Raw genomic sequence first — 24,601 nt, forward strand, 5'->3', positions numbered from 1 at the left:
TTTGTTTTTTTGGCCCTCTAATGTATTTGACTTTGACATCCCTGCTCTAATGTATTTGACTTTGACATCCCTGTATTAGGAGTCCTCGCTTAAGCTGTCACAGACTCAGGCGCTACTTTTAGGACTAAAATGCTTCCTGAATTACTCTTAGTAAAAAAATAGGAGTCCTAAAGTTACGAGTACAAGCATCTCATATCAAATTACCATGGCATTACGCTAAGCAACATAAATCCCATAACGTTACAGCAACATCTCCTCCCTATGACATAGCTAGCCAGCTTCTAGCCACACAAGAAATGAATGATGTTAAATCTCCGCTTAGCATTCTAATAACAGAAGGGGCACATTTATGTGGACCACTACAACATGACTCATTATGTCTGTAACTCTATAAAACACTTACTTTCATAAAGGAAGCACACCATCCAGCACATACACATGGAAATCAGTATTTTAGGTACTTGGCCACAAACTCAAAACGTGTCTCTCTGAAGCTCTGTTCTAGAATCTTTGCTCTGAACGCTGTGTTGCTAGGCAACATCAAATAAACGAAATGATAGTCTTTTCAAGGTATTAAAAGTGTACGTGTGATTACGAATGGATGTGTGTGGTTTGCAATTAGAATAAACAAGAAATAACATTTCCAATAATTTCCAATGATAAATTACATAATATTTGCACCTTCCTTACATGTGAAGCTCACACCGTATTTCAAGTACACTAGTGAAATGTAATACAACGTTGCCACCTAGCGTTCAGATGTAGGCTATTTAACATTAACGTGACATTGCTTGCTTATTCTTTCGTCAACTCCATGCTTTTAGGAAAACAATCTTTTTATCATAGTTCCCTCTTCAATGAGCGATTACCAGCTCGTTTTTGTAACAGAGATAGCTGTTTATTGTCCCTAGGTTTACAGAAACAACTATTCATATTAATACGTAGCCTATGGAGTGCTGCCGACCACTGTTCATTACGGCCCAGAATGCCTTGCATGTCTTTACAACAAAACACAGTAAAACCTAAATGCCCGTAAACATATGCATTTGCATACTTGTAACATTTTTAATAATACTCTCCCATCATGATATTTAACAATAATGAAAAATTTAATTTGAATACCGTCAATGTGAAAATAACTGTACTACGTCAGCAATAAATAGCTAATGTTCTCCTTACCATTTCAGTTTGTAAGTCCATACTATCCCATGGCAGAACAAGGATTTCATGATTGGGCAAGGTTGCCTGGAGACATTGTGCATACTTGGAAGGCAGTGTGATAGATGTACCAGTACAACTGCAAATGTGGAAGGTGATAGTTACCAAATACGGGTGGGTGGTTTGCCAAATGCTGGAAACTTTTGGAATGTTTTCTTTTTTTTTTTTTAGCTTATGCACCCTCACATTGGAGTCCCGAGTTCAAATACAAAATTTGGTATCGATATGTGACAGTGTTCCTGAGATATGGACGACTTCCTGTTTCGGCGCTTCGCCACCGATTTCGTTTGGCTGTGACGGGCAAACGCTTTCGAAAATCAAAAATCCTTCTGGTAACTTTTGTGAGGCTTGGTCCAAGGATAATGTACGTCAAGTTTCGTGGCGTTCGGACAAAATTTGTGACCTGTGAAAATTTAGTTTCACTTTCTGTTCAATCCAATATGGTGGACGAACTACACGCCCACCTGACGTCATCTTCGCGACCAACTTACACCGGTACTGACCGGACGTTTTAAAGTTGGAACGGTGTCTCTGTCTACAAGGGCCTAGGCGCTAGAGCTGACAAAAAATTAGGGAGACGGGAAAAATAAAACTTAAGAAGAACAATAAGTGTGCTGCTTTGCAAGCACACTTAATAACTAGACTGCATTTCCGGCGGGAACTGCGAAAGTGTGCTTGCCCTGGTCCGGTCACCAACGTGAGCAGACAGTGACATACGCTATGCTGAACCTGGCTTGATCCAAGCATTCTAACAGTGCCTTTCAGTGTTGGAGCAGTGGCAATACCTGAAAAGCTCTATTCAACTATTGCCTTGCGGGGTGAATGCGGTTCGTTGGCTTTTACCTGTGGCCTGCCTTCGAATTTAGCTTCTATGACTAAAATCAAATCAATACAATAAAACAACAGCAGTGATTGGCTGCAAAAATAAATAATGTCACGCGTCTTGCACCTCTCAAACTGGGCTATCAGGTAACCTAGAGAAAAATTTGAAATTATGAAATATGACTAAGGCATTAAAATGCTGCTTGTTTGTCAGGATATTTTTTCACTGATTTATTTTAGAAATATGAGCTATGAGTGTGAATGTTATATATTCCATCCCCTAATTCTGTTTTACTGGTTTATTTGACAAATAATCTATATGGATTTGCTCTATAAAGACCTTATGTCTGTTTGGGATTGTTTTGAGAGCCTATTGATGTATCTCAGAATAAAGGAATGTCCACAACATTAGTGATGTTTTTTTTGTGTGTGTGAATTTTACTTAACTCATTAAATTGAGCTGGATACTCATGAACGCATGTCTCTAATAGCCACAATAGGAGTAATTTTAGCAACACCGTATTTTGTGTGGCCCATAACGACCCAGTGGATCATGAAAACGTGCCAAAATTCACATTCCTTGCTTGTTGTTGGTACATTAATCCCATTCAGATTGCCACTTATCTGAGATGTAAGAGTTCAGTATAGGTTTAAGGTCTGGGGCAGGGATTTGACATTCTGTGACTTCTTCATTGAGGGCTTGCTTAGCAGCACTGTCCGCTTTCTCATTTCCCCTCAGACCAACATGGCCTGGGACCCAGCAAAAAACTACACTTAAGTTCTGGTTCTTTAGACGTTCTAGTTGATCAAGCTCAGCTTTGGTTGTACTTTTTGCGTGACATTAAAGCCTACTGGAAAGATTTTTAATTGCAATTTAATTGAATGCAATTTACTTTTACGACTAAATAAAATTAATTTATCCCTCTCACCCATAGTTTTCTATTTATTTACAAATGTACATAGGCCTACTGTAATTACATTTCTACATAGTTATTCTACTGATCTTTATACTATTCATCCTGCACATAAACGTATTCTTACTACTCTTATAATGTTGTTTCTGTACTACAATGACACTGTTTCCACACTGCACATAGCTGTATGTTATGTACATATCTGTTATAAATTTGTCATATTGAATATCCATATTTATTCTGTTTTATTATATTCTGTTAATACACTGCATATATCTATATTATTATTTCTACTATTATAATGTTACTGCTACATCTACATACATTATTCTACTTATTGTATGAGATAACTGCTAATACACTGCACATATTTATATTTAATTCATATTACTCTAAACCACCTTCTGTAAATCAACTGTATACTACTGTCTACATTGCACTATATTTCTTGACCTGTCTCTGTATATTTCATCACCTTTCTATACTTTGCATCACATTGTATGTATACTGTAGCTACATGAATCACAGCTAAGATCCTTGGTTGCTATGAAGGCCAGTCGTTCTAAATGGATGGTTACTATGGCCAAAGGCCAGTTATCTCTGCGTTGTCAAGCGGACATATCCCAACTTTATCCTATTTTAAACATCTCTATTTTACTTAGCCTACTTCCATACAGTGACTCCTATTAAGAAGTGGCCACTTCATTCGCGCTTACCGTGATTCACGCAGCAACATTATTAAATTAATCTGTCACCATATGCCTATGCCAACGTTTGCAAAGAGGAGAATCTTTTAATTTGATTCACAATGAAACGTTACATTTAATGTACATGTAAACAATGAGTAGGCTAGTTTTGGTTGTTGTTGGTGGTGTTACTGCATCCCTTAGTTATGCCTACAATGCAAAATTGTTCCCTTGTGATTGTTAGACGCATTTCAAAACATCGCGACGTGAAATGCCACCACAAAACATTGTTTGTGAATCGGTCTTATTTAGGAGTCCTCGCTTAAGCTGTCACAGACTCAGGCGCTACTTTTAGGGCTAAAATGCTTCCTGAATTACTCTTAGTAAAAAAAATAGGAGTCCTAAAGTTACTAGTGACGAAGTTATGAGTACAAGCATCTCATATCAAATGACCATGGCATTACGCTAAGCAACATAAATCTCATAACGTTACAGCAACATCTCCTCCCTATGACCTAGCTAGCTAGCTTCTAGCCACACAAGAAATGAATGATGTTAAAATCTCTGCTTAGCATTCTAATAACAGAAGGGGCACATTTATGTGGACCACTACAACATGACTCATTATGTCTGTAACGTTAACTGTATAAAACACTTACTTTCATAAAGGAAGCACACCATCCAGCACATAGCCTACACATGGAAACCGATATTTTAGGTACTTGGCCACAAACTCAAAACGTGTCTCTCTGAAGCTCTGTTCTAGAATCTTTGCTCTGAAGTCTGTCCCCGTTGCTAAGCAACATCAAATAAACGAAATGACAGTCTTCCAGTATTAAATGTCTACGTGTGCTTCCGAATGGATGTGTGTGGTTTGCAATTAGAATAAACAAGAAATAACATTTCCAATAATTTCCCATGATAAATTACATAATATTTGCACCTTCATTACTTGTGAATCTCACACCGTATTTCAAGTAGGCTACACTAGTGAAATGTAATACAACGTTGCCACCTAGCGCTCAGATAGGTAGGCTATTTAACATTAACGTGACATTGCTCGTTTATTCTTTCGTCAACTCCATGCTATTAGGAAAACATTCTTTTTATCATAGTTCCCTCTTCAATGAGCGATTACCAGCTCGTTTTTGTAACAGAGATAGCTGTTTATTGTCCCTAGGTTTACAGAAACACCTATTCATATTAATACGTAGCCTATGGAGTGCTGCCGACCACTGTTCATTACATGGCCCAGAATGCCTTGCATGTCTTTACAACAAAACAACACAGTAAAACCTAAATGCCCGTAAACATATGCATTTGCATACTTGTAACATTTTTAATAATACTCTCCCATCATGATATGTAACAATAATAAAAAAATTAATTTGAATACCGTCAATGTGAAAACAACTCTATTATGTAAGCTATATATAGCTACTGTTCTCCATGCTATTTCAGTTCTTAAGTCCATACTATCCCATGGCAGAGCAAGGATTTCATGATTGGGCAAGGTTGCCTGGAGACATTGTGTCTGCTCTGAGACATTGTGCATACTTAGAAGGCATTGTGATAGAAGGTGAATGGTGTGAGTTACCAAATACCCGTGGGTGGTTTGCCAAATGATGGAAACTTTTGGAATATTTCTTTTTTTTTTTTTTGCCTATGCACCTTCACACTGGAGTCCCCAGTTCATATACAAAATTTGGTATCGATATGTGACAGTGTTCCTGAGATATGGACGACTTCCTGTTTCGGAGCTTCGCCACCGATTTCGTTTGGCTGTGACGGGCAAACGCTTTCGAAAATCAAAAATCCTTCCGCTAACATTTGTGAGGCTTGGTCCAAGGATAATGTACGTCAAGTTTCGTGGCGTTCGGACCAAATTTGTGACCTGTGAAAATTTAGTTTCGCTTTCTGTTCAATCCAATATGGCGGACGAACGGCACGCCCACCTGACGTCATCTTCGCGACCAACTTACACCGGTACTGACCGGACGTTTTAAAGTTGGAACGGTGTCTCTGTCTCAAAGGGCCTAGGCGCTAGGGCTGACAAAAAATTAGGGAGACGGGAAAAATAATAATAATAAAACTTAAGAAGAACAATAAGTGTGCTGCTTTGCAAGCACACTTAATAAAACTTAAGAAGAACAATAAGTGTGCTGCTTTGCAAGCACACTTAATAAATATAACCGCAAGCGGTGATTAACGGGGTCCGAGCAAAATTAACATGAGGTAGCATAGCTTTTTAGTTTACATATGCTTTGATTGTTTGGGCCCAATTGTTCAAAAGAAACGTGATGGGATTTTGGTTATCGGATTTCAGTTTCCGGATTTTGGCTCGGAATTGGTCGGATTGGATCAAATCTTGAAAATGGGTTGTTCAAAGGGAAACAAGGATCCTGAAATTGGATTAGATCACATAATCCATTCTTGGTTTTGATCTGGATAAAACCTTCACTTTGTGTTGTTCAAAACTTTTGATTTGGATTGGAATAAATTTGATCCATAAAATTAGGATTACCCTGTGCTGTAACGTTATAGTGTGCTAACCTCCACAACCTAACAGTACTCTATTCTAGTGTGCTAATCTCCACAACCCAATAGTATTCTAACAATACCCTATTCTAATGTGCTAATCTCCACAACCCAACAGTATTCTAACAGTAGTTTCTAGTGCGCTAAACTCCACAACCCAATAGTATTCTAACAATACTCTATTCTACAGGACTATGCATTTGTCATGGATAAGATGAAGGGTCTGATAATGGAAGGCAGTGTTTCCCACAGAATGGAATTGTATTTGTGGTGGTAGGTGAAGGGGGGTGGGGGTGGATTCTGTGTTGGAGTCAATAAGATGAACAGCCTATAATTACGCAGTTATACTTGCCTTGCACGACAAGTCCTGACAAGTAGCTGTAACGTTATAGTGTGCTAACCTCCACAACCCAACAGTATTCTAACAGTATTCTATTCTAGTATGCTAACCTCCACAACCCAACTGAAGGAACTGTACGGGGTGATGTGGGTTGAGGTAGAGTGAGTGTGTGGCGAGCAGGCAGAGCCTCGGTCAGAAGGCTCAATGGTATGGAGTGATGACACGGAGATGGCAGGTATCGGTGCAACACAAGTGAACTTTATTTGAGTTTCAATTCATCTGTTCTTTTGTTTTTTACTTGTATGTGTGCTGCATCAAAGAGGAAACAAACAGAAAATGGAGTAATCAGTGAAATGGGGTAAATTAGTACAGATCCCAACCCACAAACAAACCAATTGACATTTAAACAATAAACTGAAACCATATGGCTATAAAAGGTACAACTAAACAATACTTGACATCCCAAGTCAACCAACATCACCTAATCATCTCTCACATGGGACTCCAACACACCAAACCAACAAACAAAGACCTTAACTTAACACATGATGGCAGAGCTACTCTACAAACTGATAAACATCACAAAAGTCATAGTGAGGGTCATTACAGTGATGAAATACGTTAACTCAAAGACGCACACAGAGCAGGACACACTGGAGTGCTGGGTTGAGATGAACAAAAGAGTGAACTGAGGGCGAGCAAACAATTTATCCTGGTCTGAGCCCCTGCTCCGGAGCGACAGGGTTTCCCAGCAGGTAAACTGGGTGTGGTTAGGTGGCAGAGCCAAACAATCCTGCAATTTCTCCACAGCACTTTCACCTCAAGCCCTCCTTACACTGACAGACTTTGGAAAGATTTACAAAGATTTGGAAAAGATTTTTGAAAGACTACAGTCTCAGATCCTCCCTCTCACATCTAAAGACAAGTAGTAGAGTAGAGACTACTGAACTTTTTAACTGTTCAGCCATTGTAACTGTTACTTGTCATCAACTATGACTCCTACCCACTGTAGCTAGTTAGCATGGTTAATATAGTTAGCATGTTAGCATTGCTAGCATTTTTAGCAAAACTGCTAAAAATGATTAGCTAAGTAAGCTAAGTAACATGGTTAGCATGTTAGCATTGCTAACATGCTAGTTAGCATAGTTAGCAAAACTGCTAAAAATGATTAGCTAGGTTAGCTAAGTCACATATTTAGCATAGTTAGCATAGCTACTAAAATGATTAGCTAGGTCACATGTTAGCATGCTAGTTAGCATAACTACTAAAAATAAAAACATTAGCTAAGTTAACTAAGTTAAGCAACTTGTTTAGCATTATTATAGTGCAAAATGCACTGTACTGTTCTTCCAAATCTTTTTAGAGTGCATGAAAATGCACTCTATTGTTATCCGAATTATTCTTAATATTAATATTATTAGAGTGCATGAAAATGCACTCTGCATGAAAATGCACTCTACTGTTATCCGAATTATTCTTATTATTAAAATTATTACAGTGCATGAAAATGCACTGTACCGTTCTTCCTAGGCATTTTATTCTTATTAGAGTGCATGAAAATGCACTCTACTGTTATCCGAATTATTCTTAATTACAGTGCATGAAAATGCACTGTACTGTTCTTCCTAGGCATTTTCTTCTTCTTCTTCTTCTTCTTCTTCTTCTTCTAACGCAGTTAATGCAGCTTCAACCGTTTAACGTAGAAACTTCATTCAAACTATGTTACGTAGGTCTTACTTAGGACATGTGGGCTATGTATTTTTCATCTTTGTAACTTTTATACTTTTTAAACTATTAATTAAAAACTACTCAAAATAACATGGGCTGATGACATCACAATAGAGCCGTTAAGCAATTAGAATCCTATGGCAGGTGTTCGGGCCACCTGCATCAACTGCCAGTCTCAGGCTTTAAGCATACAAACTGGCCCTATTAAGACTACACATCCTGTTCAACTGCTTCCTCTGCCAAAAACTATTTCAAAATAAAAGTCCTCACTACAATATTTCACTGTTAAACAATTTAAGCCTTTAAACTACTGAACTTTTTAACTGTTCAGCCATTGTAACTGTTACTTGTCATCAACTATGACTCCTACCCACTGTAGCTAGTTAGCTAAGTTAGCTAAGTAACATGGTTAACATAGTTAGCATGTTAGCATGCTAATTAACATTTTTAGCAAAACTGCTAAAAACGATTAGCTAAGTTAGCTAAGTAGCATAGTTAGCATGCTAGCATGTTAGCTAGCATTTTTAGCAAAACTGCTAAAATGATTAGCTAAGTAACGTGGTTAGCATAGTTAGCATGTTAGCATGCTAATTAACATTTTTAACAAAACTGCTAAAAATGATTAGCTAAGTTAGCTAAGTAACGTGGTTAGCATAGTTAGCATGCTAGCGTGTTAGCATGCTAGTTAGCATAGTAATTTGGTTAACATTATTATCTTTGTTAACATAGTTAGCATAACTGCTAGCAAACATTAGAGCCATTCCAACTGTCAGTTATCGTCAACTATCTACCTAAATAATTTAACCATTTAAACTATCCACCTATTTAACTGTTCAGTCATTCCAACTATATCAAACCTCATCTACTTAGCAACCAATATAGTTTGTTTTTACTCTGTATGATATTTTACATCATATTTTTGCATTTTCATGCACTGTATTTCCTTCAGGAAATGCTTTTCTAGTTATTCTTCTTCTAACGCTTTTTGTGCGTTTAATACAGCTTCAACTGTTTAACGTAGAAACTTCATTCAAACTGTGTTGCGTAGGTCTTACTTATGTGACTTCAGCTATGTATTTTTCAACTTTCTAACTTTTATACTTTTTAAACTATGAATTAAAAACTACTAAAATTTCTCCATTGACTTAACATTAGATTATGACATCACAATATCAATTAGAATCCTATGCCAGGTGTTCAGGCCACCTGGAGCAACTGTCTCAGGCTTTCAAAATAAAAGTCCCTTTAAACTATTCAACTTTTTAACTGTTCAACTGTTATCAACTGTTCAACTGTTACTGTAACTGTTTGTCAACTATGACTCCCATCAACTGTATCCTCTGCATTCAACTGTTTCAAAATTAGTTAGCTAGTTAGCATCATTAGCAGTGTTAACATAATTAACATTTTAGCAAAACTGCTAAAAATGATTAGCTAAGTTAGCTGAGTCACATGGTTAGCATGTTAGCATAGTTAACATTTTTGTAAAACTGCTAGAAAACATGAAGTTAGCTAAATAAATTGGTTAGCATTATTAACTTTGTTAGCATAGTTAGCATTACTGTGAGCAAACATTAGAGCCATTCCAACTGTCAGTTATCGTCAACTATCTACCTATATACAGCCTTTGAACTATTTGTCTATCAACACGCATTAAACTATCAGTCTATCAACAACTTTTAAACTATCTACATTTAACTTTTAAACTTTCAACATTTATTAAACTATGTGTATCAACTTCCATTAAACTATCTGTCTATTAACAACTTTTAAACTATCTACATTCAACTTTTAAACTGTCTACTTCTAAACTATCAACTTTTATTAAGCTATGCTATGTCTGTCCTAGCTTCATTTTCATGTACTCAGAATTCCCTGGAATTGCATTCTCTAGTTATTATTATTATCCATTTATTTGTATTTTTTATTATTATGATCTTTACCTTTAAAACTATTCTTTCACTATTGCTCTTTTATGCTTTTATTTGATATTACTGTTTGATTTTGTTTATGTAAAGCACATTCAATGACCTCTGTGTATAAAATGTGCTATATAAATAAACTTGACTTGACTTAAAACAACAACGCCTAACAACGACCTATACAACTTTGTTTCCCTTGCCTTGGCATTTTGACCTCCATTCAACCTTAATGAGAGTGAAACAAAATGTCACTGTGTGGAAATGTACTGTGAGAAGAAGGGGTGTGCATTTGGATGCAATTTGCGGCCATCGGCCACTAAGGGTTTAACCAAAACAAAAAAAAAGAAAAATTATATCGATTTCTGATTGAAGAGCAATGTCATTTATTCAGCCTTTTAGGATATTTTTCCAGGCCCCACTATTTATTCTGTTGTGTCTAAAAGTAAGTCTGTGTTTATTACACAAATTGCACTGGAGAATGTGCTGAAACCTTTATTGCTCTATAATCTCCATCACACACACAAGCACAAATATGAATTCTGAATTCTAGATATAAGTGCATAATAAAGAAAAAACATAGACAAAAATGTAGCGCAAAAGAGAATTTTAATGAAGTTAATGCTTACACCTCAAAACAAATGTTGGACATCATAATAGTGATTTTTCTATGCACATTCTGCATTGCACTGGCAGGCCATATGTGCCTCTGCAGTCTCCCTCAGGTCCACACTCTTCTCAGAGATGTTGCTCAGATCCACAGAGCTGGAATCTAAAGAGGAGAAGAACACCATTAGAGATAAACCTTCAATTTCACAGGGTATATTTAAGTAGCAGACATTCCATTGACATGAAAACCAGAAAGTCCCAATAATCTGAGACGGAACCAAATACTCACGGGTGGGCAGACAGTGGAATCCAATGGTGACGGGCATGGTTCTCACGGGGAGGCAACCAGGCAGACAACGCAGCACTGGCTCCACAGAGTAGCATTTAGACTCCTGGCCATCCACAATCGGCTGCTTCTCCAGCTTGACAGATTCAAGCTTCATGTGGCATTCTGCAAAAGTACAAAAGACAACCCAGTCAGAGAGTTGGAGAACTTAAAGGTGAGAAGATGAGATGAGATTGTGTAGGAAGAGAACTTCTTTCTTACGAGTGCTGTCGCGGCAGCTCTCAGCGGGAAGCACCCAGGAGTGGGCGAAGCTGACGGAGCTCTTGGTCTGGTAGCCGCTGGGTGTGGAGTACTCCTGTCTGGTCTCTCCGTCAGCTTTACCACAAACACCACAAGTCTGGCCCTTCATCCAGTCTGCAACATTGACCTAAAGGAGAACAGTTTATTTTAGTCTTTAGTTTTATTAAAGTTTATTTCAATAAATTGGTTCTTACTAAAATAGGGGCATCCGGAGTTCCGGTTGGTGGGCAAATTGAGTAGAAGCAAGGACCGCAGCCTCCCACGAAATCTTTCAAAACTTTTATACTAAACCTACCTATACGAGTAATATTTGCATAATTTTATATCCCATTTTATACGTTTTTATTTTGCATACAAAACGAATAGTAATATGACGTCGAAACACGGGAAAAGCTCAAAAAAGGACACTGGGGAGATTAGCCTGACCATGGCTAGCATAGCAGACCTGCTTAACCAACATACTGCTAGGATATCTGCTGAGTTGAAATCATCATTCCAAATTTTGGAATCTAAATTGAATTTAATACAGTCTACATTGGACAGTCAAGAAGAAGATCCAGAGATCGACAGGGCTCATCGCAGTCTGGCACCCAAACCCAAGAAGGGAGAACGACCACGTACGGCATAGGTGCCAACTCTCACGCATTGGCCGTGAGACACACGCATTTGATTAGTTTCACACACGCCACACCCCCGATTTCTCACGCTGAAGTGTCAACCCGGTCGGTCAGATGCCTGAAAAATGAGTTTAGCCTATCTATAGATCTACCTGTTGAGCCACGGTTATGCTTTCAGAGACGGTGAGAGGGTTCAAGAGCACCCCGTCTGTGAAATTTTCTAAATTTTCTCTCATTTGCAATGCTACTTCAGAAGCCATCCCAGGCGCATTGCCCCCGCATTTCCCCGGCTTCAGGTATGCTTTGAGTATTGTAGTGAACTGAGCCTAGCTGGTTCATGACTGAACTCCCATAATGCTGTGCAGTGTATGTGTGTGTGTGTGTAATGTTGATGTTGGTTTTAGTGAGAGTAATTGCATTTACCTTGTCATGTATGTGTTAGCTGGTATAGTCTTTCTTTATGTTGTACCTCATGTGTTTACCCTGTGTATTGTATGTGACTGTTTGTGTATCGTGCTTGTTTAATTGACCTCCCTTGTGTTGCCTGTGTAATGACGTTCGTGTGTTTTGGTGCGTAACCAATAAAACCATTCTGAGACAACTTCGCAGTTTGTTACATTGGTGTCAGAAGTGGGATGACGACCCCTACTGGACGGGAGGAGAAAGCTGCAACTGATGCCCTGGCGATGATGAGTTTCCTGCCAAGACAGCTCTTTGACAGCGCGCTTGCCCATGGCCACCTGCAACAGAGTCGAGGCATTGCGTACGCCAGACACCGATGGAGGAAGACAGGGAGGAACTGGAGGTGACGCGGCAGACCACGGCACAGCCACCACATCGCCGCCCACGCGAGTGGAAGAGGCCGGCCAGCGGAGACGGATGCCACCGGTGTGGCGAGCCGGGACACATCGCGTGGTACTGCCCAGCCCCGGCACCCCTCACGCTCGCGCCCCAGTTACTAGAAGAAGGTGGTACGGCGGGAGGGGCTATGGATTGCATACGGCTGGGCCGGCTCGGCCAAACCAGAGGACTGTATGTGGACTGCACACTAGACAGGACTCGGTGTCGCGCCTTGATCGATACTGGCTCCACCATCTCGCTTGTGCGCCCCGGTCTCTTACCCGGCACGCTGGTAGCCAGACCCAGAGGCTGGGAAAAGACAAAAATGCGCATCACAACAGTTACCGGAGAGCGAGCGGAACTGTATGGACAAAAAGTGGTGTGCGTGTGCATCCACGGTGAGACGACGAGCCGCCGGGCCGCCGGCTTTGGTTGGCTAGCATTCAGGATGATTGCATTCTCGGCCTGGACGTGCTAGAGAAATGGGGGGCTGTGGTGGACATTTCCCGGTTCACACTAAACTTGGGGACGAGCAGCATATTGTTGCACACGGCGGGGAAAACAGAGCATGAAGTGCGGAGAGCTGGCGCGACGAAGAACTCCAACTCGCCCCACACAAGTCCGCAGAAAGCGAACTCGCAAAGAGTACTTGTCATCCCAGACTCCGCCCCTCCCCACACAAGCCCGCGAAACTCAAGCCCACGAAAACAACAGGTTTCATCCAGGTCCGCTTGCTGAGTCCGCCTCTGCTCAGCTCACGCCCACCAGGGAGGAGCCAAGAGAGCGGGTTGAGCAAACACCACTCTCTGCTCAGAGAGCGCGACCCTCTGTAGAGACAAGGCAAGCCGTAAATGAACTCTGCACTCGTAGCTGTGAGGGGCTGAGTGAAGCACAGGGTAGCCAGGTGCAGAGACTACTAGCAGCGTACATCGACATCTTTCCCGCAAGAGATGAGGACTGCACCTGAACGAGTCTGGTCCAACACGATATCGACACCGGAAATGCCCGGCCCATCCGACTTCAGCCTCATCGCTTACCGTTCGCCAAACGACAAGCAGCTGAAGAAAAGATCAAGGAAATGGCCGCGGCAGGAGTGATAGAGCCAAGCAGTAGACCCTGGGCTGCGCTGGCTGTACTCGTACGGAAGAAGGACGGCTCGTGGCGGTTCTTGACTACAGGCGCCTCAACCAGGTAACCCGGAAAGACTCCTACCCACTCCCCCGCATTGACGATGCGCTGGACAGCATTGCCGGCTCCTGCTGGTTTAGCTCACTGGACTTACGCAGTGGCTACTGGCAGATTGAGCTAGCCCCGGAAGCTCGGCTGAAGACAGCGTTTACCATCGGGCAAGGGCTGTGGCAGTTCCGGGTACTTCCGTTCAGCCTATGCAACGGGCCAGCGAACTTTGAGCGGCTGATGGAGCGTGTCCTGGCGGGCATTCCACGAACATGCTGCGTGGTTTACCTGGACGACATCCTGTGTCATGCAACAGACTTCACCGGTGCCATAGGACATCTGGAGAAGGTGTTCGACGCCATACAGGGTGCTGGGCTCAAACTGCACCCGAAAAAGTGCCACCTGTTCTGGAGGCAAACCGGGTTCCTGGGCCATGTCGTGGGGGCCGCCGGAGTGGCCACCGACCCAGCTAAGGTGGAGACAGTGAGATGTTGGCCTGTTCCGCGCGATGGTGCTGAGCTGCGGAGCTTCCTGGGCCTGGCATCATATTTCCGGCGTTTCATCCGGGACTTTGCTACAGTCGCCTGCCCGCTGCATCGATTGACGCACAAAGGCCAGCTCTTCGAGTGGACGCGAGAGTGCGACGTGGCATTCCAGCGGCTGCGGAGGGCGCTATGTGAGGCCCTAGTGCTCGCTTTCCCTGACCCTCAACTGCAGTTCATCCTGGACACCGACGCCAGCGACGTGGGCGTCGGCGCCGTTCTCTCTCAATCAGGCGAGCAGGGCTAGCAGGTGGTCGCATACTTCAGCCGCTCACTGGACCGAGCGGAGAAGAATTACTGCATGACCCACAGAACGGACCATGCATCGCTCACCTGGCTGCTGAACTTCAAAGAACCAGAGGGCCAGCTGGCTCGCTGGCTGGAGGCGCTCCAGAACTACGACATGGAGATTCGACACCGGGCGGGTCGCCTTCACGGCAACGTGGACGCCCTGTCCAGGCGTCCGTGTGCAGCAGACCAGCGCCAGCACTGCCACCGGAGGGAGGAGAGGAGCCTGGCCACGGTTCAACCAGAGCCCGCTCGTCAGCTACAGGCTGCATCACCGCTGGCAGAGAGAGTCGCAGTTTTCAATGCTCGCCAGCTTCACGCCAGCGAGAGAGTCAACGCTCGCCAGCAGCACCCCGAGGTCGTCTCGCCGCCTTCCGCTACCAGCTACAGTGATCGAGAGACTGGAGACAGCGCACCGCAGCCCAACGCCACAACGCAGCACTGCAGAGCGGCAGCTGGGGCCATGGACGCGCAGTCGCCGGTGGACGTGATGTCAAGGGAGGAGATCCGGAAGGCGCAATCGGAGGACGCCACACTCGGCCGAGTGTGGTCATGGATCGAAGCCGGTCAGCGACCACCATGGACTGACGTATCAGCACTCGATCCAGAGACCAAAGCGATTTATTCACAGTGGCCGGGAATAGTAGCACGTCAAGGACTCTTGTATAGACACTGGCGAGCTCCCGATAGACAATCTGACATTTTCCAGTTGCTGGTTCCTGCTGGATTACGAGCCCGTGTACTGGAACAGGTACATGGGGCAGTGGGGGCGGCTCATTTCGGCACTGCAAAAACTCTTCGTCAGCTGAGAAGCCACTTCTATTGGCCGGGATGCAGGCTGGACGTTGAATTGCATGTTCACTGCTGTGACGCCTGCACAGCGAAGGGCCCCACACGACGCTCACACGCTCCGCTGCAGCAATACGCAGTCGGGGCTCCCATGGAGCGGGTAGCCGTCGATATCATGGGCCCACTGCCGGTCACAGAACGGGGAAATCGCTACGTGCTCATAGCTATGGACTATTTCACTATTTCAAGTGGCCGGAGGCGTATGCAGTGCCAGATCAGAGCGCCCAGACGACAGCGGACAGACTGGTCACTGAGATGTTCTGCCGGTTCGGGGCACCGGAAGAGCTCCACAGCGACCAAGGGCGGAATTTCGAGGCGGAGGTGTTTGCTGAGGTTTGCCAGCGCATGGGCATCCGGAAAACGAGATCGACACCTCTGCATCCACAAAGCGATGGGCTAGTGGAACGGTTTAATCGAACGCTAGCAGTGCAGCTGGCCATATTGGCCGACCGCCGACAAAAGGACTGGGACTTACACTTGCCCCTGGTGCTCTGGGCATATCGCACAGCGGTGCAAGAGTCAACGAAATGCACACCGGCAGCTCTGATGTTCGGGCGAGTGCTACGCACGCCGGTGGACTTGGTGTTCAGTTTGCATCCGGAAGCGGAGATTGGAGGTAAGCCAGGGCTGGAATACTACAAGCAGCTACTCGAAAGACTGAAACACGAGTCGGCCAGGCAGGCTATGAGTGAAGCTGGAATACGTCAAAAGCGAGCTTACGATACGCGCTGTCGCGGCCAAGAGTTCCAAACCGGCGATAAAGTTTGGGTGTAATGCCCGGAGAGAAAGAAAGGCATTTCCCCGAAACTCACAAGCCAGTGGGTCGGGCCGTGCGATGTCTTAGAGAAGCTGTCTGACGTGGTCTATCGTGTGAGACTGATTAAGCGTCGGAGAGTTGTGGCTCTCCACCGTGATCGACTGGCCCCGTATCGACCCCTGGCCTCAGCTGAGGGTCGTGGAGACTTGGACACTGATTCTGTGGACCTTGGTGACAATGGAGCTGTGGCTCTAACACCGGTCACCGTGCAGCCGTCCCCGGAAGTCACTGCCGCGACAGCGGGGCGCCCACAACACCAGCGTCGCGTCCCAGCCAGGCTCATGGACTGACGTAGGGTAAGACTTGAGTCAAAGGGACATAGACTAAGCCTCGGGGGGCTGTGTAGTGAACTGAGCCTAGCTGGTTCATGACTGAACTCCCATAATGCTGTGCAGTGTATGTGTGTGTGTGTAATGTTGATGTTGGTTTTAGTGAGAGTAATTGCGTTTACCTTGTCATGTATGTGTTAGCTGGTATAGTCTTTCTTTATGTTGTACCTCATGGGTCAAATACCTGGCAGATGAGGTTCAACTAAACTAAACCTATACATATGATATCACACATCATGTGAACGTGTGGAATCTAAGCTTTCCAATGATATTAGCGCCAAGTTGCTGTGATAAATGGTTCACGAGAAAATTAACATTGAACCAACGTGCAATTTAGGCTAATCATATTTGCATTTTGCACACAGTGCACACCTATTACTCTCGGTTTAATATTTCACTAACCCTTCACACAACACGTGGCAAACCCAATATCAAAATAAACAGCAAACCGTACCGAATACGAGGATATAAAGCATGCCGTGGTTCCTGAGTAATCCGGTTTTGAAATTGCAACACATTTCTACATAGCCTCATTGGGGCGAAATTATAATGTATTCTAATGTAAACTATTTGTCAGTAGGCCTACATACATTTTTGTAAATTGGTCAGCTATAGATTATCCCACTATCATGGTTCTTAGGTTCCAGCCAATCCCATTACAGATACATGAATATATTTATATTCACATTATAGTGACATTAATGCAAAAATATGAAGAAAATCAAATAACGAGACACAAATATTGATATAAAGCCTGACATAAGCCACATGCAAACATTCACATCATGCAGATATGGGTACATCCTGAAAAAGGAATAGTATGTAGGCTATAGGCTATGGCCATTACAATGACCAATATATTATCTTAAATAAACCAGCTGAATAACACAGATGACCACTTCTGCATAATTTCATGGAGTGCTGAAATGTACACACATTTTTGAACATTTCTGAACTGTGAAATGTAGCATATGTTTTTGTGGTTGTGAACTTATTGCAATATCATCATAACTATCCCACTTGTGTGTGCATGGTTATAATTCTGAAGTGCAAAAAAGCTTAGGCTACAGCACAAATATTTTCATAAAAATAAGCAAGTCTGACCTCTGACTTTATTTTGAAAGTGCACCTGATTGATAGCCTGGCGGGCCATCCTATATCATTGAAATGTATAGTCTGGAATCGAACCATTCACCTCGCTTAATCCAAGGGGCGGGCAGAGAATTGTCTTTCAAACTGCCTAGGCATGCAATAGGCCAGCGCTACGACCATATCCGTATACGGTCGGCAAAACGGCAAATACATCCTTCTTCGAAAGGAATGACTTAAGTGCATTGTGTTGCTCAACTTTCAAAGAAAAGCACAAGCCCAACTCCTCCAAAGTTGACGCCAACGCCGATTCAAACAACCGTTCTTCGTTCGCCATAGCCACCTTCCTTGTTGTTCACCGTCGCAGGACTGTCGTCATCCTGTTAAGCCCGCCTTAAGACTCTCTAACAAAATAGAGCGCTGTGATTGGATGACGTCCACGGCGTCAGCCAATAGAAATCCCTATGGTTTGCCACTAGACGTACAGGCTGAGCAAATTCATTTGCCGCCGCTAGGGTGCGTCTAGATTTCTAGGCTACCTGATTGATGCATTTAAAAGTTAAAATATACAAACATTTCTTCAATTCTTACAAAACAGCCACCCACTTTTTAAAATTGTTAGTTTGGACCCCCCCACTTTTGCCGTGCGAAATACCAGTGCTGTTTTCAGCATCTGTTTAGTGCTTCATTGTCATTTTCATTGGATTCTCCCATTTGCGCGTAAATCGCTCGTAAGCTTTACTTTTTGTTACATGCATTATCCCATTCCGCTTCTGTCACACACACAGTGACAAGCGCCAAATCCCCCGCAGTGTTTAAGAGATCAGTCGTCCCCCTCACTTTTGATAAGGAAAAAAGCCTTATAAGCAGGGCTTGAAAACGAAATTATTTTTCAAACGTTCCGTTCCGAACGGTTCAGGTAGGCCTATGTTTAACGTTTTCGTTCTTGCATGCGTTCCGCCACCAACATATCGGTCCTGAACCGGTTCGGAACGCAAAATATCGTTCGTTCTTAAAGTTCCGGCAGTGTTTGGCGGGCCTATCAAGTCTATTTTTGTGGACTTTACCTTAGAATAGACATACTCATTATTTCCCCTTGATTTAGCCTATGCCGTAGCTATGCCCAAAAATAATAAATCACAGGCGGCATCCAAAAACATTCAGATGGGCTATCCATCCCATAGCCTACAGACTTACTATAGGCCTAACCTATGCCTATAAATAATTTCTTATCAAAAATATTTCTGGATACGTGCTAAACTCCTTACCTGGTTGTAGCCTAAGTTTTATCCATATGGAGATCTTCAAAGGCTTGCGCTATAATTCCGACCCTGTTTATAAACAAACCTGTCTGTTGCTGACAAGGCCTATCTCAAATTTCCCGTTTAACTCTTCTACATAGAATAGGCTATAATTGCGCAAACATTTCAAATCCCGACTTTAAAATGACAAGGCGTGGACAGGCAAAATAGGCTATTACGCATAGGCTACAAACAATTTCCAAATCAGTTTCAGTAGCCTACGCTACGAGCTGGCCTAAGATCCGAAGTGGCAGACGGATAGGTTACATTACAACAGCAAGACAAAATATACACATTTGGACCAAAGGTCCATTTATTCGTTTTTTTTTTTTTTCAAACTGCAGAAATCAAATTATTAGGCTGTTCGCCTACAGTAGTTGGCTACATAGCGGCTTGTTAGCTCACATTAACAGTGTAGATGCGGGCATGTTTTTCGCACAACCGGAAATAGTCTCCCTGACATAGGATATGCTTTTGTGAAATTTTATAAAATATATAGAGAACGAAAAAAAAACGTTATTAACCGGTTTTGTGGATTTCAGAATAACGTTTCTGTTCCAGAACAGTTGAAGACCATTTTGTTTTCGTTTCCGTTTCCGCTCCTCGTAAAATTCCGTAAAATTCCGTTCGTTTTCGGTTTTCGTTTTCGTTCCTTGAACCGGTTCGGAGCCCTGCTTATAAGCCAAATAAATAATAACCTATAGGTTTACGCTAGGCTATGTAAAACTCCCCATTAACAATCACGTCACTAACCACAGCTAAGAGTGCACAATCTCATATTCACTCTGTTGGATATCTGAAGCCAGTTTGTCTACTTAGATACTGTAAATCCTCAAATTATGGCCGGGGTCTTAAGACAAATACAGGCCTTTAGGGGCAGGATTGTATTCGAGACAGCCCTTTATTTCTTATGCGAGTTTTATTTTGAGACATGCGATTCTTGGAGCGGCATACTGGTAGGCCTTCAAAAGCATGACATTTTCGGTTTAGTTTTGGACTGTTTGATTATATTGTTAAATGTTGGGACTGATGGGCACTTAAATCTCTATTACGTTCCATGTAGTTGAAAGAGTGTTGGGATTTCAAACAAACCATCCGCTTTCATGCGTTCATTGAACATCCGCAGTGCTGTAATGGAAACCTTATTGAATAGCCAAGTAGCCTATATATTGAGTTTTTTTTTTAATTATGCATGATTTACTTTTTTTTTATTATTTTCGTCGGCTGGCTTTATTTTGTTATATAGAAGTATCTAAATAACCTGTTAAAATGTACCAGAATTCAGGAAATTGCATCTAGTCCAAAAATGTCTGGGGGAGGACCCCCATACCCCCCGCTGAAATGTCCCACCCACTTTCAGAATGCCTCCAACGCCCATAGTCCTAGTAGTAGGCTAGATCCCTTTGATACCAATGTTAATTAAACTCTGGGACCCTGGTCTCTGGATTATTGCATGGGCCTTCCGGGCCCAGGCCCAGGCCCAGGCCCAGGGGCCCAAGGTGTCAGGGGGCCCCTGAAGCCCAAGCCTTTGCATGGAATCATTGCCTCAACACACACAACACATTGATCAACACATCAGGATGTAGGCTATGAATCTGATTGAATTTAGTATTGCCCATCCCCAAAATGCACCACAATACAGGAAATCACATTAAACAAATTAAAAAAATTCTGGGGGAGTACCCCCAAACCCCCCTTCCACATATGCGACAATTAGTGGGGAGCCCTTAATACATCTGGGCCCAGGGGCCCAAAAGTTCATAATCCGTCCATGCCTGGTCCCTACACCTGAGAACCACTGATGTACGTTTTTTTTACTGTACGGTATAATGCTGAATGAGCCAAACAAAACGAGTGGAGTATCGAGATGTCATGTCTACCCTTTACAACAGAGGACTTAAACCATCTCTCCTCTATCCAGCGCATCTTCGCATTTTACTGCCAAATGGTGAGAAGCAATGGTTAAAATCGGTGAAGGAGGCTAAGCAGTATCTGGAGCGGCAAATTCCCTCCTAATTTGTTTTAGATAGTGCCCTTGTGTAATATGCTTGTGATGTACGGAATATTATGCTTATTGAATTGTGATTCAGGCTTATTGAGTTTTACTGTGAGCAGTTTGTATACAAGGGTAGTCTGTCAAATCCTTCAAGCAGACTAGCCATTGCTAATATTTATATTTGCAAAAATCTGTTTAGCTGTCAGTTAGCTTCTGTTAGCTTGTGTTAGATCTAGCTAGCCAGAGACGTTGATAAAGCTAGAATCTTTGATCTAGCTGTTGGTTAGCTTCTGCTTGCATTTCATGTTCTATTATTGCCACCTTGTGGTAGAAACATGCAATGTTCTCAAATAGTTTTCATAGGGACCTAACCCACCCTTGTCGTAGTTTCAAGGCAAATCTTTCAGCCTTTGTAATGACTGTCATGTTACTTGTTCTTACTAGTGCATGTTTTTTCTTGGAAGAGCTTTTCCTGGCTCCTCCTTTTTTTTTTTTTTTACTTTTTTCACTTTGTTTTGTTTTGTATAATTATTCTCCATTATATAATTTCCCACACTGTACTCAACATTTTGAAAGGTTTAATCTTATTTGTGTGGGGAATTGAGGCTTGAATCGAGGTATTGGGAATGAGTTTAGGTGGACAAAGGACTGTCTTTGGTAGCTTGCTGCTGTATGTATCAGTAGCTTTAGGGGTTTTTGTTTGGTTAGTGAGAGGGTTACAGGGAGATAACAAGGGTGTTTTTTGGGGGGATGTTATGTTTTTGGAGAAGGAGGGGAATTATTTTGCTGACCTTATTTTTACTGACCTCAATTTTACTGACTCTTCTTTTTATGGGTGCCTTGTGATACTTAGCTACTTTGTTGATCAGATTGATAGTTGCCAATCACTATGCGGCTGGTGGGTACAGTGCACTCACCGCTGCTCTTATTTCCTTGATAAGAACTATAATGAGTTGCAATCTTAGATTTGTAAGTTGGAATGTAAAGGGTTTGAACCATCCAGTGAAGAGAAACAGGGTCCTTTCTCATCTCAGGCAGTTAAAGGCCGGTGTGGCTTTCCTGCAGGAGACCCACTTGCGACACAGTGACCATTCTCGTATCCACAAAAGTTGGGTGGGGCAGCTCTTCTTTTCAGGTGAAGGCAAGAGGGGTGGCTATTCTAATTGATAGGGCCGTGTCGTTGTCCCCAACCAAGTTATAGCAGACAAAAATGGCAGGTACATAATTGTCTCAGGTAGACTATTTAATACTTTTGTTACTTTTGCAAATATTTATGCCCCCAATATAGACAATGTCAAATTTTTCCAACATGTCCTGGGCATGCTTCCTGGTCTGAACTCTCACCCTCTCATTATTGGAGGAGACTTTAACTGTTGTTTAGATCCTGTCATGGATCACTCTTCTACTAGACCCAGTGTAGGGAGTAGGTCTGCTTCCTTTATCCGCAACTTCCTCCCAGAGTACAACATAGATGATCCATGGCGTTTTTTGCATCCGACTGAGAGAGAATACTCTTTTTTTTTACATGTCCATCACTCATATTCAAGAATTGACTATTTCTTAATAGAAAGTAGCATGATGTCAAAGGTTCGCTCTTGTGCATACCAGAGTATTGTTATTTCTGATCATGCTCCAGTGACACTGGATCTATCATTCAATTGTGTAGCCAAACTAAGAAGAAACTGGCGGTAAACTCAAGCCTATTAGCGTCCGATGATTTTGTTGACTTCATATCTGAACAGATCAGTTATTTTATGACCATCAATAAAACTCCCAAGGTCTCTAATGCAACTATCTGGGAAGCCCTTAAGGCCTTTCTCAGGGGACAGATAATTTCCTTTGCAGCTAACAGAGAAAAAATTCGTATCAACGAACATCAACAAACACACCTTATAAAGCAAATTAAAGATATAGACAGCTAGTACACAACCGCCCCAATGACAGAGCTGTACAGGGAACGCTTAAAACTGAAAACTGAATTTGACTTCCTTGCCACTCAAGAAACCGTACATCTTTTGCAGAGGAGTCACAGTGATTATTATGAACATGGGGAGAAGACAGGCAAACTTCTTGCCAGCCAATTAAGAGGGGCAAGAGCCAAACAGAGTATCAGTGCTTTGCGACTCGAAGATAGAGGAATAACCTCTGACCCAAATATGATCAATTCCAAATTTAGAGAGTTCTATAGTAAATTGTATGCATCCGACTCTACAGTGAATATGAACGAAATGGAGGCTTTCCTTGGTGATTTAAAAATTCCTACCATATCTTCAGACTTAATGACACATCTTGAACAACCCATTACACAACAGGAGATTGTATCGGCTATATTCTCTATGCAATCAGGGAAGTCTCCCGGTCCAGATGGGTTTCCAGTTGAGTTTTATAGGAGATTCTCTGCTCAGCTCTCTGGTCATCTCACACTGGTTCTTGCTGATTCCCTTGAAAAAGGGACTCTACCACCAACAATGGCTCAGGCCTGTATCTCCCTGTTGGCCAAAAGTGGGAAGGACCCAATGGAATGTGCTTCATACAGACCCATCTCACTGTTAAATAATGATGTCAAGATTTTAGCAAAGGTGTTGGCCAAAAGACTTGAGGGAGTCCTCCCCACTGTAATATCTCCTGACCAAACAGGGTTTATTAGAAATCAACAATCATTTTTTAATATACGTCGTCTATTCAATTTTTTTTATATTCTCCTTCAAAATCTGTTTCAGAATGTATTGTCTCTATGGATGCAGAAAAAGCTTTTGACAGGGTAGAATGGGATTACCTGTTTACTGTTTTAGAGAAATTTGGTTTTGGCCCCGTCTTTATTTCCTGGATAAGGCTGTTGTACAGCTCACCCTCTGCATCACTCCTAACCAATAGCCAATACTCCACTCCGTTTACTCTACATCGTGGCACCCGTCAGGATTGTCCTCTCAGTCCTCTACTCTTTGCCCTTGCTATAGAACCATTAGCAATTGCACTCTGCGAATCCAACCAAATTACAGGTGTAGTGCGGGGGGGAGTGAGCACAGGGTCTCTTTATTTGCTGATGATCTCTTGCTTTATATTTCTAATCCAAATGTGTCATTACCTGCTGCTTTGTCCTTGCTTGACAAATTTAGCCAGTTCTCTGGATATAAATTGAACTTGCACAAGAGCGAACTTTTCCCTATTAGTCATGAAGCGTTACAACTGCACTTAATGGTACCTTTTAGGATTGCTAAGAGTAATTTTACCTAGGGGTCAACGTTACCCGCTCTTACAACCACCTCTTCAAGGCTAATTTTGCCAAACTACTAGAACAAACTAAACAGGACCTCTCAAAATGGTCCCCTCTGAACATGACTCTCATTGGATGTATCAACTCAATCAAAATGACCATTCTTCCCAAGTACTTGTATCT

General features: G+C 42.5%; 1 protein-coding gene across 3 annotated transcripts in view; it reads right to left on the reverse strand.

Annotated features, from left to right (window-relative positions):
- LOC121678352 (vitellogenin-like) overlaps nucleotides 1-24,601 on the reverse strand; it is a 69,220-nt gene that overhangs the window by 29,559 nt on the left and 15,060 nt on the right. For 2 of the 3 annotated variants that reach the window (XM_042057816.1, XM_042057819.1), the window contains 3 exons: nucleotides 11,322-11,487; nucleotides 11,064-11,225; nucleotides 10,758-10,937 (listed from right to left, as the gene is read on the reverse strand). The exons of the other annotated variant lie outside the window; for it this stretch is intronic. In XM_042057816.1, coding sequence (XP_041913750.1) covers nucleotides 10,834-10,937; nucleotides 11,064-11,225; nucleotides 11,322-11,487 — 432 coding nt within the window. In that variant the 3' untranslated portion in view covers nucleotides 10,758-10,833. Of the gene's footprint in view, nucleotides 1-10,757; nucleotides 10,938-11,063; nucleotides 11,226-11,321; nucleotides 11,488-24,601 lie in introns of those variants that run through there. 3 annotated transcript variants of the gene reach the window in all.

Source organism: Alosa sapidissima, chromosome 12 (assembly GCF_018492685.1).
Source record: "Alosa sapidissima isolate fAloSap1 chromosome 12, fAloSap1.pri, whole genome shotgun sequence".
Classification (NCBI taxonomy): Eukaryota; Metazoa; Chordata; class Actinopteri; order Clupeiformes; family Clupeidae; genus Alosa; species Alosa sapidissima.